The sequence below is a fragment of the Gallinula chloropus genome, assembly GCF_964237585.1.
Source record: "Gallinula chloropus genome assembly, chromosome: 1".
Taxonomy (NCBI): Eukaryota; Metazoa; Chordata; class Aves; order Gruiformes; family Rallidae; genus Gallinula; species Gallinula chloropus.
This window is the reverse complement of record NC_140085.1, coordinates 66,180,176-66,199,196: the sequence shown is the minus strand read 5'-3', so window position 1 is coordinate 66,199,196 and position 19,021 is coordinate 66,180,176. Positions and strand designations below refer to the sequence as shown.

At 43.5% G+C, this 19,021-nt stretch overlaps 1 protein-coding gene across 1 annotated transcript in view; it reads right to left on the bottom strand.

Annotated features, from left to right (window-relative positions):
* Nucleotides 1–10,570, bottom strand: part of RIMKLB (ribosomal modification protein rimK like family member B) — a gene marked incomplete at its 5' end in the record, with an annotated part of 36,952 nt that extends 26,382 nt beyond the window's left edge. The window contains one exon of the mRNA XM_084277744.1: nucleotides 10,396–10,570. Coding sequence (XP_084133870.1) covers nucleotides 10,396–10,570 — 175 coding nt within the window. The remainder of the gene's footprint in view (nucleotides 1–10,395) is intronic.
* Nucleotides 10,571–19,021: the final 8,451 nt, after the last annotated feature.

Sequence of the window (19,021 nt, the reverse complement as noted above, 5' to 3'; positions counted from 1 at the left end):
GATTAGGACACCTTATCCATTTACCATCTTGAGTGTCTTTAGACTTTTACATAAACCCCGACTTTCAGTGGAGTAAACAATGTCAGTGCATCAGCAGTTCCAGCAGTTGGGTCACCCATCCAGGTGTCAAAGCATAAAATGGGTAAGTGATGTTGGAAATGCTGCTCTGAGTACCTAGAAGCGAACAGCTAGCAATACAGTCATAGGCATGAATCAAGTCTACTTAATGCAATGCCTTAGACAAGTCTCTTAACTTCCCCACATATTGTTTCTGCACTGGTACACATGGCAAGTCATTGCACTCATACTACAAGAATATTACTGAAGTTTTATCTGTGTTTTCAGAAAGCCCTAAAATTTTCAGATTCATATTAACTGGAGACTACTGAGTAAAACAGTTACACAACTGAAAAAAAAATCTGTTATCTCAACCTCCAAAACCTATCTACTACTAAGAGCTCAGACTCTTCTGTAGTAAAACAATATATGTGTTTGTGTTCCACTGTGATGTGTGGTACTGTCACTTTGAAGAACGCTGTTTGAACACATGCTCCCAAAATAGCAAAACCAAACTAACAAAAACACTAAAGGCCACAGTTCCCTTGAGTGTCAAATTTAATTCCTTCTAATCTATTTAAATAGTGTTTCTACCATAAATTAAATCCTCAGATGATTCACAATTCAGTGGTCTAAGCAGCTTCGAGAGTTAATTGAAAAATGAAGGCAAGTAATTTTAATTGGGGGTGGGGGAAAGCAAGAGAATCAATTTATTAATTCAAGATCTGCACAGTACTATTTGGAGCCTAAAAAGAAACCTGGAAGCAGCAGCTTGACTTTTCACACTAAGTTCACAAAGAGATTTTGGCACTTTCCATAGTAAGCATTCAGTGGTGGTGGAGATAATCTTTTACCTCAACATTCAAGGAGAGTTACTTAGATATGGAATCCAAATATTGACACAGTCATTAGGCTACACAATCTTCCTAAATCAGTCTCTCTCTGCTCCTATCAATTGGTTTTGTTTTACATAAAGCAAATGCCTAAAACAAGTCACAGTTGAAAACATGACACCTCTAAAGCCCAGGCACAAACCCAGGAAGAAATACACTTGCATTCCGTTACTTCCTACACCAAGGACAGAGGTTGTAAAAGAAGTCTCTTACATCCCAACAAATACTCCGGATTCTACACAGCTGACAGCTCTTCTTGCCATAGGATGATGGATCAGTAAAATCCTGAAATGACTCAGTGGAGGGTGGTGTGCTTGTGAAGCTCTGGGAACAATGTAGGAAGTGACTAGCCACACCGGTGGCAAAGCAAGCTGACCTTATACAAAGACAAAGGGAACCCAAAGGTGCAGTTTAAGGTAAAGGGGACTGACTCTCTGAGTGTATCAACTGGTTGTGTCAACGTCCAGGAGAGCAGCAAGAACAGGAGTATCTTCCTGAGATAACCAGACCAGCATGGGGCAGCATATACAGGGCTCAACCCACAAACACACACACACAAGGTTGGAAAAGACCTTTGAAGATCGTGAAGTCCAACCATTCCCATCCTAAGCTAAACCATGTCCCTAAGTACCTCATCTACCCTTTTTTTAAACACATCCAGGGAAGGTGACTCAACCCCCTCCCTGGGCAACCTGGTCCAGGCCCTGACAACTCTTTCAGTAAAAAAATTTTTTCTAATATCCAATCTAAACCTGCCCTGGCACAGCTTCATGCCATTTCCCCTTGTCCTATCTTCTGTCACCTGGCTGAAGAGACCATCGCCCACCTCTCTAAAACCTCCCTTCAGGTAGTTGTAGGTGGTAATAAGGCCAAACTAGAGTATAAAAACTGATGAATTATCCAAAAGATCTTTGAAGAGAGCAATGGACTTAAGCTACATTATGCCTTCCCAGTGCCTGGAGATGACCAGCATTGTGATGGTGGGTGTATCAGAAAGACATATAATGAAAATCACATCTGTATTGTGATCCAACAGCTCTATGCTACTTACTTATTTCCATTCCTAAACTAGTTCTCCAACAATCGGGTTTTGTATTCTGACCAACTAAAGGAAACAGCTTTTTTTAGAAACACTTTCCCTTTCTGTCCTTGCAAAAAACTTGCAAGGAAATTTCTCCCAGAAGTTCCACAGCACTGAACCAACACAATCAACACTTTCAAATCAAGTTCTTAGAACTCAAGCAACATACTCCTTATCTTCTGACCGATGTTTCCCTACCACATCTAATTCTTTTTTAGGCAGAAACTGCAAAGAAACAGCATTTGATAGCATAGATTTTGAGCATGTTATTTCAGTGATGTAACATTATAAATACTACTGTAAGCAAAACCATCTGCCCTATGTGCTGTGTCAGTGCAGCCCACCCCTCCTTCTCAGCTAAAAAAATCCATGACAGAACCCTGGCATATATTTAGGTTTTTTACCTCATCCCTTGCCAAAATGGATCAAATCACTAGTCTGTCTCTTCCACTCTGCTAGTCCTGGGCACATTTCATTTTCCCATATTCCTGCCTGTATCGTGCAACATTCTGTGTCTGAAAGAGAGACAACTTTCTTCACGTCAAGCACGCAGCGCAAGTACTCCACCGGATTATTATTTTTACTTTAGCTTCCCTCACCCCTCTCTTTCATGAAAATATATTCCTAGGGTCTGGAAACCAAATTCTTCACTGGTACAATTTCACTAAGAGGGAAAAAAGAAAAATAGAATGGAAGCATGCCCTTTCAAGAAAAGGGGAAAAAAAAAATCCACATTTTACTTTCAAGATGTGTCAGGGTGAGTAACAAGCTCAGCAAGACAGCCCCTGTTCAATACTTCCAGTTTGGAAGTACAGAGCAAGAAAACCTTTCTGTATGAGAAGAAAAGCTTTCTACTTGTTAAAGCAGTTAGGCCATTAATTCATGTAATTCTAGCAGGATTCCTCTGACAACATGAGCAGAATACCATTGCTCTCAGGTATCCTGATCATATTGTCAGAGCACATATAACACAGTCTGTTAATCAAAGTTTGCTTTAGCTTTTGACAATCATAAAAGCATTTTATAACTACATACCACATTTTTAATCCTAAAGTGGACTGGACCTTTAAACAGGTATGGAAATCATGTAAGCCCTTCCATTGAGAGACCAATAATTAAAAGGACACGAGCACAGATTTTTGTGACATTATAAATCTTAATTATTTAAAATACAAGGAAATAAAAAAAAAGAGTGATAGTTTCATTAGTGACACTTTTTTGTTGTTTTGGTTTTGTCAGATATAAAAGGAAAGTGTAATACTTGAAGCTGGTATTTCACCACACTTTATAGACAAAATTCATAATAAGAAAATACAGGGACTTGTCCACAGCCACTGGCACTCCTAGAATTCCGTATCAGGTAAAACACAGATCTGCACACCACAGGACCCATCTCAACACTGATCCAAGTTCAGTGCTACCAGTTTCTTTCATATTCAGAGTCACCAAGGATCAGTCAACTGCTCATCATTCACAAATGGGTAACAACCAGACTTGGAGAAAAGATGGAGAAAACTAAAGCTACTGTCACTGCTTAAAGAACAGGCAAGAAATGACTTCTATGATCACAAATCTGGTAAAACAAACGTAATTGTGAGCTTCCCAAGTTTTTCATACCGATACTTGTGGTGTCTCCTAATCTCTCACACCACATCACAGGCACTGCCCTCCTGATTTAAGCACTGCAGCACACCACATTTTGCGTGGTCATGTTGTCACCAGCGTCAGAGGAGTGATACAGCATTAGAAAACACCCTCCACCACACACAGAATGATTTGCTTTAAAACTACACCAGAGGGAAGACATGGTTCACCATGCAATGACTGTGCCAGCACACAACTTGTTTAGGTGACACAGCACGAGAACAGGGATTGTTGGAAAAGGGTCACAGAAACCCCCAGCCAGTTAACAATCGCTTTCTGAAATGTTAGGCTCATTTTAACTTCTTGACTGCGATGTAGGGCAATACCCCCTTCATCTTGCTTTTGGCTTTTTTCCATTGGTTCTTCCCCAGGCAGCCATTCTTGAGAATTCTTACAACACATTAAAAATCTGGTAATGTTTTCTAGCATTCTCAGATATGATGACATGCATGTATGTTCTAGGTGATGTGCCTTACAAGTCTGATTTTCCTGGCTGACTGCTCTAGAACACATGCAAATCAAGAACTTCTACCCTTAACACAGCCCTGTGAAATGACAGCAATAAAATATTTCCCTGTTTCCAGAGGCAGAAGCATTCCTGCCTGTCCAGCCTGCAAAGGCAGCTTTGGAATGAGCACGTCTCCACAACTGATGCTATACTGACATTTACTAAAGAATGATTTTGAGAAGATCAAATTCTTAGCCTTCATTATTTAGCATCAGCCTGAGATAACAGGTGATCATTCATGTAATAATAGAAATCCCTGACAGCAAAGAAGAAAACTGCAAGAACATACAGGGTCACAAGAGTATAAATCCTTTTTTCCTATAAGCATCATAAGAAAAATGTGTTTGGTGTCACAGCTCTGAAAGAAAACAATTCTGCCTAGAATATGAGACAGCTGTTGAAATGCTCTGTTACTACAAAGCAAAGCTTTGAATTGTTTTTTTTCTACCAGAGATGTGTTTGAGGTACCTAATGTTGGGGTGGTCAGAGTCACCCACCTCTCCACACAGCTACCATTCCAGAATCCCCTCTCTATAGTCCGTGACTGCCAACCAGTAACACTTACTGCTCAATAAGCTTTAACATCAAGTTGATGTTAACAGCAAGTGATCAGTTTCCATAGCAAAAGAACATCAGAAAGTTTCAAGTGGTTCTGAGCCCAGCACTCTGAACAAAGCCACATTCCCCTCTATGCCTAACCACCTTCCAGCCCTTTGCAAACAAAGAAGTTTCTTCTCCAGCTCTCACCAGTGAGTTACCAGCCATTTTCCCAACTCTGCAGATGAAGCAATGGCTGCTCTGGCTGTTGTGAGCAGCAGGAAAGAGGCCAACTCTGCAGTGCTCAACAAGGCACCTTGCCAAAGCCACTTGCCTCTGCTCCATCACTCCCAGAGCCGCTGCTGCGCACCTCAGGAAGAGCTCTTACAGTAAGGTGCACTCCTAGACTAACAAGTGCCAGGGAACTGCTGGAACAGCCAGCAGGAAGAGGAGGTGATTATGTTCCCTATTGTGTGATAGAAGACAATCTTCAGGTGACTTAAAGATGATTCAAAAATATTAAGAGCTCTGGTATTTTGAGATATCAATCATTTTGTAGATGTAAAAGCCCTCTCTTACCGTGGATCTAGCCGATGGAGTGCTTTTCTTACAAGACACTGAAAACACAGAAGTCTTTTTTTCCCTCTGCTTTCTATGCTGCACAGAAATCAAACTACCCTGATTCCTCCATGTTTATTTCCAATGCTATCTAACCCAGTTGGGGGGGAGGTGGAGGAAGGGGAAGAGAGGAAGTAGAAGATCACAACAGTTGTTACTACTTCAGACCAAATTAGAAACGAAGGACAGATCATATGATGCAAAATCATATTTTGCAAGATTAAAGACTTAAACTAAGTAGTGACTAATATTGGAAATTTCAGGCCCACACAGGAAACCCAGATGCCTTAACCAGCACACTAGCAACCTTCACCAAGCTAAAGGCATCTTCTAAATACTTCCTCTGCAGAAAAAAATGAAGGCAAGGGATAGTTCCCAGATGTCATCCATCTGACTTAAGGAAAACCAGCTGACCATGCACAATGTATTACTGTTTGGAAACAGATGACTATTATGTCCTCACCTACAGCAATCACTTGCTTTTAAATTCCCAGAGGGAAAGCCAAGAAAGTATTAGGGAAAGTTCACACTTTGTTCTATACTTTAAGACACTCCACTCATTCTAGCAACTTTAATAGTTCAAAGTTCCTCAAAGCAACTTTTATTAGGACTATATGCATTCATAGAACTATTCATAGAACTTCCCTTCTTACAACTATTTCCCTTCTGACAGTATCAGGAAATGCAGAGATTTAAAAAACCTACAATAAGGGAATTGGTGAGTTACTGGCTCAATGATCTCCAACTTCTGCTATTATGGTAGCAAAGAATTTTAATGAAGATCTAGTATATAGCTTTAACAAAGGAAAGATCCAAATTTCCCTAGCAGGCTCTTCACTCATGAAGAGCTCTTGAACTATGTTTCTCTACAGGTAAGAGTCCAACGCACTAAAGGAAGGAAAGAAAAGGGGGAAAAGAGAAGGGGAGGAGGAAGGAGGGGAGAAGGGGATGGGGAAGGGACCATTGAATTATCTTTTGTCTCTTGTGCACTAAGGCTCACAGCATACTGATCACCTACAGGCTTCCCCCACCCCATCCTACCCTACACACTCCTTCTGACAAGCTGTCATTTGCCTAGTTTCAAATTCCCAGTCTGTGACATCACCACACCAGCAAACTCAGAGAAATTGTTTTAATAAGACTCACTTAAATCTTCAGATGTTTGTCTAAAAGCATCACAAAGAGTTTTGTTGAATTACCTGCTATACATTCCAAATTAATATAGGAATTGCCAAGCTAGATAAAGCAACTAGCCATATAATTCCATAATCCACTGCTTCCCTTAGAGCAGCAAATACCAGATGCTTCAGAGAAACTCATACACACAAATGCTAAAACTGCCACTGTCAAGCATCCCAACCATAACAAAATGCCTCTGTTTTAAAGTATGCCTTGAAGCTAGAACTAAACACAAATACAAGCCATTCCCTAAAAGAGTAACCCCATTCTCCCCTGCCCTCACATAGGAGAGCTAGCAATTGTATGACCACAAAATGGTTCGATGCAGCAAGCTATTCCAACAGAAAATTGTTAATTATCTGGGCAGAGTTATTGTTCCATTGGATTAGCCAACTCAACTCACACGAATGCCAGATCCTGCAATCGAGCGGAGAATTGGTCAACCTTTTCTTTTTTTTTTTATTTAATTAGATTAGCTTAGCTAAAACATGAAAGCAAGCCAAGAGAGACATCAAGTCCTTACACAAGGCAAGCAGAAATAGCAAAGCTGCAAAGGGACAAGTGAAACACGGCTGCTCCATTCTGCAGACCAGAAGTGGTTTGGCTTCAAGAATTTAGCTCGTAAGAAACTTTGGTTACTGCCACACCATAGTTTGAGCCATTTTAAATCAGAATAACTGCAATAACATCCTCCATTTTTTCCATGTATGCGTTCCTATCCATTCCTGTGCACCAGTGTGGTGCATGTCGGATTCAGTAACCATTCAGTCAGGCTCAGCCCACCAAAACAGCATAAAAATATTCAGTGTTTTATGCAGCTGGACTTTTACACCTCTTTTAACTCAGCTTTTGCCTCAGAGATGCAGGTTCAACATGCAGCCAGCAATACTGAGGGGGGTGCTTGGGATGCTGGGTCATACCAAGTTTCAGCTGCAGAAGCAAAGGAACCAGCAGAGACTACTGGAGCTACGCTGCTGGCTTGCCCAGGAACCCAGCCATGCTTCACATCCAACCCTGCAATACAGCAGAGTAACGGCCCAAGGAATTGCTACTGCTGTGTCCACCAATGGAAACAGCCCCACCTCTCCCTTCCGCCATGGCAGGTACACAGGGAACCTCCTCATTCTCCGACACGGTCTGCAAGAGTCCCAGCATCATGGAAGCCGCATGTCCCTGGCTCCAGGCATCCATGTGCTCTACTGTCAAGGTACATCATGTGATTGGTGGAAGGGCCAGTTTGCAATTTAGGTACGTATCTCACTGCTCTGCTCAATTTTCCTGAGTTTAAAGTGTCCTTTCCGCTCTACTTCACCTCTATGAGGTAAATCATCTCAAGCTTTTTAATGTCCTGTGCTGAACTTTAGGTGTCTTGAGTCTTCAGCCAAGTTCCTGACAGTCAGCAAGTCCACAAAGAAGAATCACTGATCACATCACCTAAAGAACTACTGCATTTTTAAAGCTTTAAATAGCATCCTGTAACTTCCAACTTGGCTTTGTAAAGTTAGTATTATTTTAACAATTTCCTTAAGAAACTGCCAAGGTTTTAAAGCACACACACACAAAAAGATCTAATCACAAGTGGATGTGAAAACCTATTACTTCCTCCAGTAACACGTATTGCCATCAAAGTTTGAGCCCTGTATTGCTGAGCTTTCAACACAAATAACAGCAGAACTGGAATGAAAAGCAGGTTATTACCCACTGAAGATACATTCTCTTCATCAAGTCCTCTATACTGTACAAATTTTTACTGAACCTGGACCCTTCATACAGCAGCAGATAACAGAATGTTACCACCTCCTGGATTTTGTTCCAGGACACCTTTTCCTAGGCCAGCTAAGGACAAGAGAAATGAAACAAAACTTTTGCTTGTGTCCTCCAGCAGAAACCTGTATCAAAACGTGTGAGTAAGCACCAGGAAAAAGAAAACTGAAAAATTAAGAGGGAAGATTTTTTCATATCTCTCCAAGAGAAAGAATTGTTTGATATAACTCCCACCTCACCCACCCACCACCATAATCAGCCAGTCCATATTATTTATAAGGAAATTTCTATATGCAATCTTTTAGCATTTATTTTCACTCCTTTTCTAAAGGTCAATTATTGACACAGGTTTGGATTAGCACTTTGTATGAAAATAATTTCCTTCTCTTTGCACTCTCTTTCTGCTCATCTCCCTAATTTTTCTCATTCTTGTATGACACATTCCTCAGAACTAGTTTTCAAACTTGCATACTGTATCTTTTCTTCTTGCAATAGATACAGCATTAGGAGACATTAAATGGAAGAAAGCAGAAATGCCCACAATTCATGCTTGCCATATTTAATTTCCCAAAACCAGACAGAAGGCAGAAAAGAAGCAAAATCCACCAAAAAATAAAACCAGTGCTGAAATTCTGAAGTACCCATTATGCATCTTAGAGCCTGCAGGTACAATCCAGAGGACAGTACGCTCAGAGAAAGAAGATGTTGAGACCTTCTGACAAGAAGTTGCCTTGATGTGAAGGCCTCCTACAGAATTTTGAGACTCCAATAAAAATCAAGAGACACCTCAGGATAAAAGACAAAATATGTAAATAAAAGTTTAGCAATGCCAGAATCAAAAATCCTGTCCTCCCATGCATTTGTTTTATGCTTGATTGATTCACACTACAGTAAGGTACAAATGCTCCAGAAGTGTCTGGACGATGCACTCAGTGCCATGCTCTGACTTGTCTGGCCCTGTGTGGAACCAGGAGTTGGACTCGATGATCCCTTGCAGCTCAGGATATTCTACGGTTCTATGAAATTCTGACCCAAGTTCTTCCCCAGAGTCAGTTATTTCTGCTCCATACTGATTACCCACTCATGAACAAGGGTGTAAGATGACATAGCAGCCTCTTCTTCGGGGCTGAAGGTACCTTTATATTTTCTTCTCATGCAGATTTATTCTAATGCAGCTTTCAAAAATAAAATTCTTCCCTCAATCTCCAGTGATATTTTCATTGACCAGTACATGGGGAAGTGAAATGGAAAGGTAAAGGTACAAAACAACGCTACAGTCTCTTTCCTTGAGGAAATCCAATTAAAAAGTCGGGGGGAGGGGGGAAATGTGATAGTAAGCATTACACAGCTTAACACTGGAGGTATTGTTTGTTCAACACAGGCTTACTAACTACAGAATCATGTTACTTAGTGTTTCTAATGCACCTTAACATCTTGCTTTTCCTTTTTGATCACTACAGGGGAAAAAAAAAACCCCTAATAGGAAAACAGAATGGAAGCCCCACAAGTTATCTTAAAACACTGTAAGTTGAAGTAATTGTTCACATCGTTGTGATGCCCATACTTTGGTTTTCAGCCCCATTCTTTTTTGCCCTGTATGTAACTACACATCCGTACAGCAGCATGCTTTATTTATGTCATGTTCTTATTACCTCTACCTCCATGACAATTTGTACCATCCACTGAAAAGCCCTTATAGCTTATTTCCAATCTCTCTGCTATGTTGGGAGTCAGAATACAAACAGAAGAGTGAAGTTCCCCAAAACTCTTAAATGTGACCCCTAAATTTCAAGTACTTATGTGAAAATGAACCTCTGTAATTTCTGCTTAATTCAGATGTCCTGTAATGCTTATCCTGGAATCAACAAACTAAAGCAACCAGTTCCTCTCTGTTCTACAAAAATAGGTCTAATGAAAATTAGCAGAGTTAATGGTTATGTTTGATTAACACTAAAAATGGTAAAGAACATGGTATCATGAACACCTACGTGATTTAGATGATGTGTGGTAGTCTGGCACACATGGAATTCATTATTAAAGAGCACAGATGCTCCATTTTACAATCTTTTCCCAAGTACCCCTTCAGCACATCCCCAGCCTTAGCTCATTCTCACCAAGATTTCCATCCTCAATCGTCAGCACCACTTCATCCATCACCAGGGCTCGGAAATCCAGCTCCTCTTCACAGCACTTGGCCTTCAGTGCTCTCAGGATCTCCTGCTGAGGGTAGTCTTCTCTGATGCGACGGTCTGTTAAGAACCACAGCCTGGGAGCAACCGAACTGCACATCTTGGACTTGTCTTGCAACCTTCACGGTTTCTTCTCAATGGAACTTCTAGATGGTGGAGAAGATGAGACTCTGTTAGAGGTCATGGGCTCCTATCCTCATGTTCCCCACTGTACCAAGTCCTACTACTCCCCCTGCGCAAGTCAGTCCTTTCCAGTGGCATGCAACTTCCAACCTCCAAGAGGGAAAACAATGTCTACACCTAATCTGCAACAGAAGTAACAACAGAAACAAATACATTTACATTTAAGTTCATTGTAAATGCTAAAAAACAGGTCTTGGTCCTCATCCTAGTCTCATCACAAGAAGTACACACTTGACATAACTACTGCTACTGGTAGGAGCATCCCCCTTTCTTGACAACACTAAGAGGCAAGCCAAGGACTGAAAACATTTGTAATGTCCATCTCTGAAGACCAGAATTTCAACTTAATGACTGGGATAATTCCTTGTAACTGGAAACAACTCAGCCCCTCTCCTAGGTACGGCTAAAACACCAGTGACACACTTGATGTATCCCCTTCCAACATATATGGAAGACAACAGAGTGTGCCACACTCTTTTATGTCCAGAAGAAAGGAAAAAATCCAGTAAAGCAGAACTTTCACATAAGTATTTCAAGACTGATTTCTCTTACAAATGTATCTACTGTGAAATATATTATTATCCAGAACATATTAATGGAAAAAATAAAAGAACAAGGAGCTTCACAAAATGCTAAGAATACCAAACAATAGCACATGTAACCTAAAGCAAAATCAAGGTTTGTGCTAGCCCTCTCCTGCTCCATTTTTAAAATTAAAACCACCTTTGTACATAAGCAGCACTAACGAACTCGGCACCAAAATTTTAGAAAAAAATAGTTCAAACTGAATGGTGTTAGAAGTACTAACAGCAAGGTACTGCTCCTTATGCTTTGAAAACAGAGGACTTGAGACTACTTTCTACTATATACTGAAGTATTTTAAAAGCTGTAAAACAATTACAATTAGTGCTAATGGACTGCTCATTTACACTCAAGAAAAAGAAGCAGCAGCATGGTGTAGGGGAAAAGAATCCTGGATAATAACAGAGCTGTTTTCTGTGACACATTTTAAACTTTCCTATTAAAACCAAGAGATAGAAATTTTTGTTTTCACCCATAAAGCTTAAATGAGTTTCAAACGGAATTGAGCTCTGTGATAGAAGCAGGAGTTTTGCCTGCCATCAGCAGAAAATGTAAACGCAGAAAGGCCACAGGTAAACAACTGCTTTAATGTAATATTACAAGTAAGTTTAGTTTCTGCAGCAGGTCTTAGGGCAAAAGGACTGTTTTGCTATAACCATAAGAACAAGCTGGGGGTTTCTGGGGGGGACACGAGTTGTCATTAAAAAACAAGTATTTTTCTGCTAGTAGGGCTTTTAACTAACAAAAAGATAAAATTTTGGCTCTCCATTTTTCTTCCTGGTACAGAGAACCACAACGCCAACAAACACAGACTGTGACTTTTTTCCCATTGCTCTGGTAAATGAGGAGCAACAATAAAGCCAAGGAGTAAAGTTCATCCTAACAGATTCAAAGAAAGCAGAAGCTAGGGAAAGGCAATCACAGACACACACCAGCCCCTTGACAGCAGTCAAGATGTTCAAGGTAAAGTGGGAAAAGGAGTGTTTGCTCCCTGCAGGAAAATGGGTTTGGGAGGTTGTGAAGAGTATCTTTTGATATGTCAAAGCAGCCCTTTTTTCTTCAAAGCAGCTGAAAGTAAAACGGGCAAGGTGAAGCTCAGGCTTGCAATGGCTGACAACGAACGGTCAGATCCTGCCCCGCTTCTGGCTCTCTCATCAATGGGTTTCTCTAAATGGTATTTACAGGAAACTTGCTGGGACAACATCCTCGGCTAAGAACTGCAACAACCTGTATTTATTTTACAGAAATGGCCCTGCTAAGGCACAATTCGGAAGGCTTCTTGCCAATTTACCTTTATTTCTGCTGTCTGCGTGAAGACTGGGGAGACCAAACAGCCCCACCTACTGCCTCTCTCTTGCAAAGCAGCTCAACCTAACAGGTTAGCCTACCTCATTTAAAAAAAAAAAGGCTATAGAACACTAAGTTAAAAATATATACCTGTATTAGACAGACTTTGTCATAATTTAAAAAAAAAAAAATGCCATTACAGATTTTCAGCCTGTTTGGGTTTGTTTTGGGTTGGGTTTTTTTGTGGCTTCGTGTTTGGTTTTATTTCTCCTGTCAGTATGGGTTTTAACACTGGTGGGAAGAAACAAGTACCCTTCTTCCCCATTTTTGCTTGCTTACTACTAACCCTTGATTTCTTTGCCAACAGGAATCTGCTCCCATTTGTCTCAAATCTCTTTTCTATGTGGCCCCACCTCCACCCCCTCATCTGCAGAAACCATGCCAGTTAACCTTTTGTGGCTGGTAACAACCTCAAGTCAGGAGATAAAGATTAAGAAACTCACTTCAGATCAAGTCACCAGCCAGTAGCAGAGGCAGAAACTACTAATCCTGTCGGTTCCTTGACCTCCAAACCAATACTATACTTTTTTCCACATGGAGGAATATCCTTTTCACACTAACACTCTGCTACAAAAACCACAATCTACTTACCCGTTTCAGCCTCTCCTTATAATCTCTATTTTGATTGTGTAAGAAGTCTCAGAGAACACAAAACCTGCAATTTACCCTATTAACCCAAACATATTAACAATCCCTCCCACATTTTGAAAGAAAATGGTCCGTAGGAGGAAAGCTTGCCTTGCAGTCAGAGGCACGAGAGCATTAAGCTCTCAAGTTGGGTATGATTTCCAGAATTTTTCCCTGAAAACCCATTGAAAGCTGGAAGACACAGCCTCAGACAATGCTGGGTGGGCATCGAATGCTTCCTAATCCAGGAGAGCATCTATTGCAAAATAAGTTTCGTATATATAAGGGTAAGAGCAGATGTTTAAATGTCTTTGAGTTGATCAGTTGAAATGCAGCTTTCACTCAAAGCTGCTATGCTCAATGTAAGTACAATCTTTCAATAACTACTTAATACACTTATGAAATGAAAAGGAAAAAAGAACCCAAAACATCACAAACTTAACTGCATAAAACAGACCACAAACTTAACTGCATAAACCAGATTGGCAGAGGTAAAAGGGTGGCATCAAAGTAAAAGCTCTGTGATAAAAATCAAACTAACAGTGTACCCTGTCAGCCAGTCATTGCTGCATCCACTTCAGAGAGATGCTGTATGGAACAGATTCTCAGCAATTTATAGAGGCAACAGCCCAGACTCCACTTTGAGCTGTGGCATCCCTGAATTGTTAAAGCTAGACTTCATTCTGGCATTCACACAGCAGCTTCCTCCCCTCCCCATCACATGCAGACGTGTTTCCTGCTGCATTCCTTGCATCTGTAATACACCTTCAGCAGCTGTTCTAACAAAAGCATTCACTGTGCTACTTTTCTACTTTACATCATATGAGAGTATGTTTGATTGACATAACAGGGAATTCAGCCAATCAGATCAGCTGTCTAGAGAGATCTAGAAGTCTCCTCTGAAGACCACCTTTTTCCCTTGACAGGGTCTTCTCTTTACAGAGAGAGCCTTAGAGGCCTGCCTCCAGGAATGGGAGGCTGGTCTTCATTGCCCGTTTACTCCTTGTCCTGTCTTCCAACACCCAAAAGCAGATGAAAATTTAGTATCATTTTCTTTTTTCATCATCATATATTTTCCCTTAATCTGAAATAAGAAACCAGTTAGTAGGATATACTAATTCACTTATGTATTATTGATAAATACATAAGAGATCTCTAGTACACAAAAAGATTGGTTATGCACGCTTTCTATTCAGAACACAACTACTCAATGCCTTTGTAAATTAAAAAGACTAGGTTGTTTCTTCCCTATGGGAATGACAAATGAAATCCCAGACGTTTTGTAGCATTAGGAATCAATGTGATCTAGCTATCACAACCGCTCTACTTGTGATCTGGGGTGTAGCACACTCCCATCAATCACCAGCGTATCAGGGAAACAAGTTAGTGAAACATTTATTGCCCTCAGTCCCTCCCAGGACTGGTTTTGTTTGGGGCTTTTTTTGCACCGTGGCTCAGACTCTGGGCCTCAGTTTCAGCACTACGCAGCTAACAGGGCTGTGGATTTCAGCAGTTAATAGAGAGGTATAACCTAATCTCAGTTTTTAGCATACCTCTAGGCACGCTTAATCCCTACTGCTCAGATAACGGTAATAAACATCTCATGGAAGTGAGAAGGAAAGAGCAAAGAGACTGACAGCCATGACTGCCATGGGAAATGGAGAACTAGGAAGAATATAGCTCCGAGCACTCACCTCCCTATGAATAACACTGCACCTTCACACGTATCATTAATGCATACCCCTTCACCTTCATACTTGTTACCAGAACGGAGTCATTCAGGCTGGAAAAGGTATTTTGCTTTCCTTTTTATCATGAATTAGCTAAGGCTTGACAGTGAGTATGTATGCACTTCCCATGAACCAACTGTCTCTACCACTACAGCAGTTTCTAGAATGCTGTTTTGGAGGCCACACCTCAAGACACAGAAGATCTAAGAACACTTGGCAGATGCTCATAATTTATCTCCTTTAGGAGATACCTCAAGGCAGATCTGAATGATCAAGTCAGTCTTAGGTAGCAGACCGGTTAAACAGCTAACGAAGGGCCGTCCGGCATTATGACCCAGCACATGATCCATCATACGCTGTCATGGGAATCTCTGCCTCATCTTAATGAGGAAAGAGCAGCACTGGGAACAGCCCAGAAATACAACTTACTCTGTCACAGGTCTGAGAACAGTTCAGTCATTTCACATAGAAAGCACAGTTTTTTCCACACAAAGACACCAGAACTGATGATCACCTAAAGAAAACCTTCAGGAAGTACGTATGGATGATGAATATAACCCATGGCAATATACACAGAGATAAAACCTGACATCTTCAACCACTTGTTAAAATCGCTTCAGAAAAAAATAATCCAAGACAAATCAACTCCTTCCTGACACTGCTGCTTCATGGAGATCCTTAAGGACAACCTCAAGAAAAATTCCTCTCTTACCTACCAGAGACTAGTCTTCCTAAGACTGTCACGTAATTGTTTGAGAGTGTTTGGGGAAAAAAAAAGCCCACTTTTTTTAAAAATGAAGAATCTGGAAAAAATAGAGTATTTATTTAAATGCATTTTATATAATATATTGAGCAGCTGCAGCGCAATCTGTCCAGTTCTGCTGCATTATCATCCGCCCTCTACACATGCATCACAGAATTTAAAGTCACTGCAGGCAGGTGAACCCCAAGCACACCTCTTTGGAAGCACAGCACGGTATGCACCTCCTTTTCCCAGTGAGATTTGTAGACTGCAACAGTCAAAGGATATGGGAATATATTAATCCTTCCCATTCATTCCCAGTACAGCCGCCCACCCTCGCAGACGGGCAACTGCACTCCCTGCGATGGCTTTTATCTGCTTGTCCCCACCTTTGCACTGAGTAACGTGAAAGATGCTAGCAGCAATCCTTCCAGGCACAATTGCCTCTAAAAGGCGGACATCCACTCACCCCATCCACACGCACACACCCACCCCACCCCAGTCTCTCCTCTACCTTCGTGCTTGCAAGTAGGTGATAACATTCCTCATTCACACACCCCAGAATCTGATCCCCAGTGAACAATCCATTCTCTTCCCTCTCTGCAACACCATCCCGATGCTGGTCAGCATCAGCTACCCTCCTACTTCGGGCTCGGTATTCCCCCCCACCTCCCCCAACAGGCTCTCGGCTCTTTCACCCTCCTCCACCATGCGTGTGTGTGGCACGCACGCCCGTGCAAACAAAACGTTACGTTTCCTCCCACATCAGCTGCTTTTCTAAAAGGGTTATTTTACACCTCTGCCCAGGTCCCCCTGCAGTAAGGTACAATGCACCCCCCCCACCCGCTCTCCTCCCCGAGCCGTGTGTACACAGCCGATTTTCCCTCCTCCCTTCCCCCACCCCCCTCTCTGTCTCTGTGCACGCTTCTCCCAGCGCCAGTGGGGGAAGGGAAACATGCACCGTATGAATGAATGGGCTGAGGACTTACCAGAAATTTGGTGAGCAAGGAGTGGGAGACGGGAAGGAAAAGAGAAGTGGGGGGAAAGAAAGAAAGAAAGAAAAAAGGGAAGGAAAAAAAAAAAAAAAGATACCAAAGATGGGTGCTTCCTTCAGTGTGCCAAGTGCTTCTTCAGTTCTGGCTCCCTTAATGAGGTCACGTGTCTTGCTAGGTACCCCTTTTCCTGGATCCTCTACTAGCCAAAAAGGGTGGCAAGGAAGTCTCCTGGATGCCTCTCTGCACTGGACACTCCGAAGGAGGGGAAGGTACTACCCAAGCTCCTAAAGCAAGCAAGGGAGGATGATGATGATGATGATGATAACGTTCTCCTGGTCCTATGCCGGGCAATATGTAGCCGATGCCTCAGGGACCAAGATGGATTTCTGAGGGGGGAAAGGGTGAATAAATGACTGCTACAGTAATTCCCAAATTGTCCTCCCTACGGGAGGAGAAGGAATGGGAAGGAGGAAAAAGAGTGGTGGTGAAGAGCTGTAGCTTTCTATGTAAAATAGACTCAATCCTCGTGTCTCTACTTCCCCAGAACTAAATCCCTAAATGACTCTGAAGTCACCAACACCTAGGGAGGAAAAATATATATATATAAAAGGAGAAACATCCCTATCAGACATAAACAAACATATAAAGATATCTAATAAAGATAAGCTGAATCCCAAGGGAAGAAAAGGTACCATACAAGACAGTAAGCAAAGCCAGAAGAAGAATATGCGATGAACACAATTAGGGGAAATGTGCAACTTCAGATAACTTACAGAAATATAATACCACAGAGACCCATTTTAAGGGTCAAAAAAAAACCAACCCCAAAAAACCCAGAAACGGAAGGTTAAGTAGTCTGTGCCTTTACCTAAGAACGTAGGTTCAGAGGAAAGATAGATCTACACGTGACTGTATTAAGACATTAAGTTTTAAAACCTCCAAAAACTATTCCTATTTATTTGTGTGAGCCTTTAAACCCCTCCCCTCCCAGGAACATTTAGAATTCAGATGAGGAGACTGAAGAAAAAGTATGTTTCGGGTCAGGAGCAAATACCCCTAACGCATCAGACCCCACTCTGCCACAGAAAACCATGTACACGGGGACAAAAAAACCACCCCAACCCCAAACCCCAACAACAAAAACAACCCACCCAGAAAACCAACCCCAAAACAACACGTCTAGAGGATGGCTGCTGAAATGATGGGCTGAACTATTAGAGGTTGAACAGTCGCACACGAGGAGCCCCTGGTAGCTCCTAGGCAATTAAGTCACCCATGTGCAATTAGCTCCTGAAACATCGGAAAACAAAAGAGACCCAGTTGTAAAGATTTCGTTGTAGGGCTCGGCGACAGCCGCACACACAGACACACAGACAGACACACACACACACCCCTGCATCACGTGAAAAGCTGCCCCCGACCAGCGCCGATCTCCACGTTCGCGCTCAGGGGAGCGGCTCCCCACCCCGCGCCAGCGCCGGCGTGCGCCCACGGACGCGCCTCAGGAGCCGGCCTCCCCCCCGCCGCGCACACGCACCGCGACACCCCAGCGCGACCCGCCGGCGGAAGGCGCCGGGAGAGGCGGCGGCACCCAGACCCGCCGGCCGCACCGAGACCCGCCGGCCGCGGATTCTCTCTCCCGCTCCCCCTACCCCCCCTCCCCGCCTTTTCCGCCCGCCCCTCTTTCCCTCCCCCGCGCACAACGAGCGGCCCCGGACACCACCCACCTGGGCGCCGCGGCTGGCCGGCCCGCGCGGGCGCGGCGGGAAGGCGCCGGCAGCTCGGAGCTCTGCCGCCCGGCTCCCCGCGCAGGGATGCACAATCACCATGGGCGCAGCGCGGCAGCAGGGCGGGACGGCTGAGGGGACGGTCCCAACCACACCACCGCTACCACCACCCCTCCGCCCACCCCCCCGGGCACGGCGGACCCCACCCCCGGGCTCGCACCCGCTCAGTCCGACATCTCACCCGCCCCGGGCACCGCCGAGCCCGAGCGGACGTGAGGGGACCCGCGGGGATCCGCCGGCAGCCCCCCCGCCCCCAGCCACCCCCTCCCCTGAGCCGGCCCCTCCGGCACCGGGCCCAGGAAGGGAAACCGCGGGGCGAAGAGAGCTCTGGGGGAGACTCGCCCCTTCCTCCCCACCGGCAGCGGTCGCTCGGCAGCGCGGTCCTAAAGGGGAGCGGGCGACACGGCACGACACGACGCGACGCTCCGTTCGCCGCACCCCCACCCCCCCCCCTCCTTGTCCCTCCTCCCCGCGGCTGGAGTGAGGAGGCCGGCTGTTCCCTGCACCGAGACCCCCGCCCCCCGCGGCCGCCGCTGCCGCCTCCTCCCGCGCTCGCTC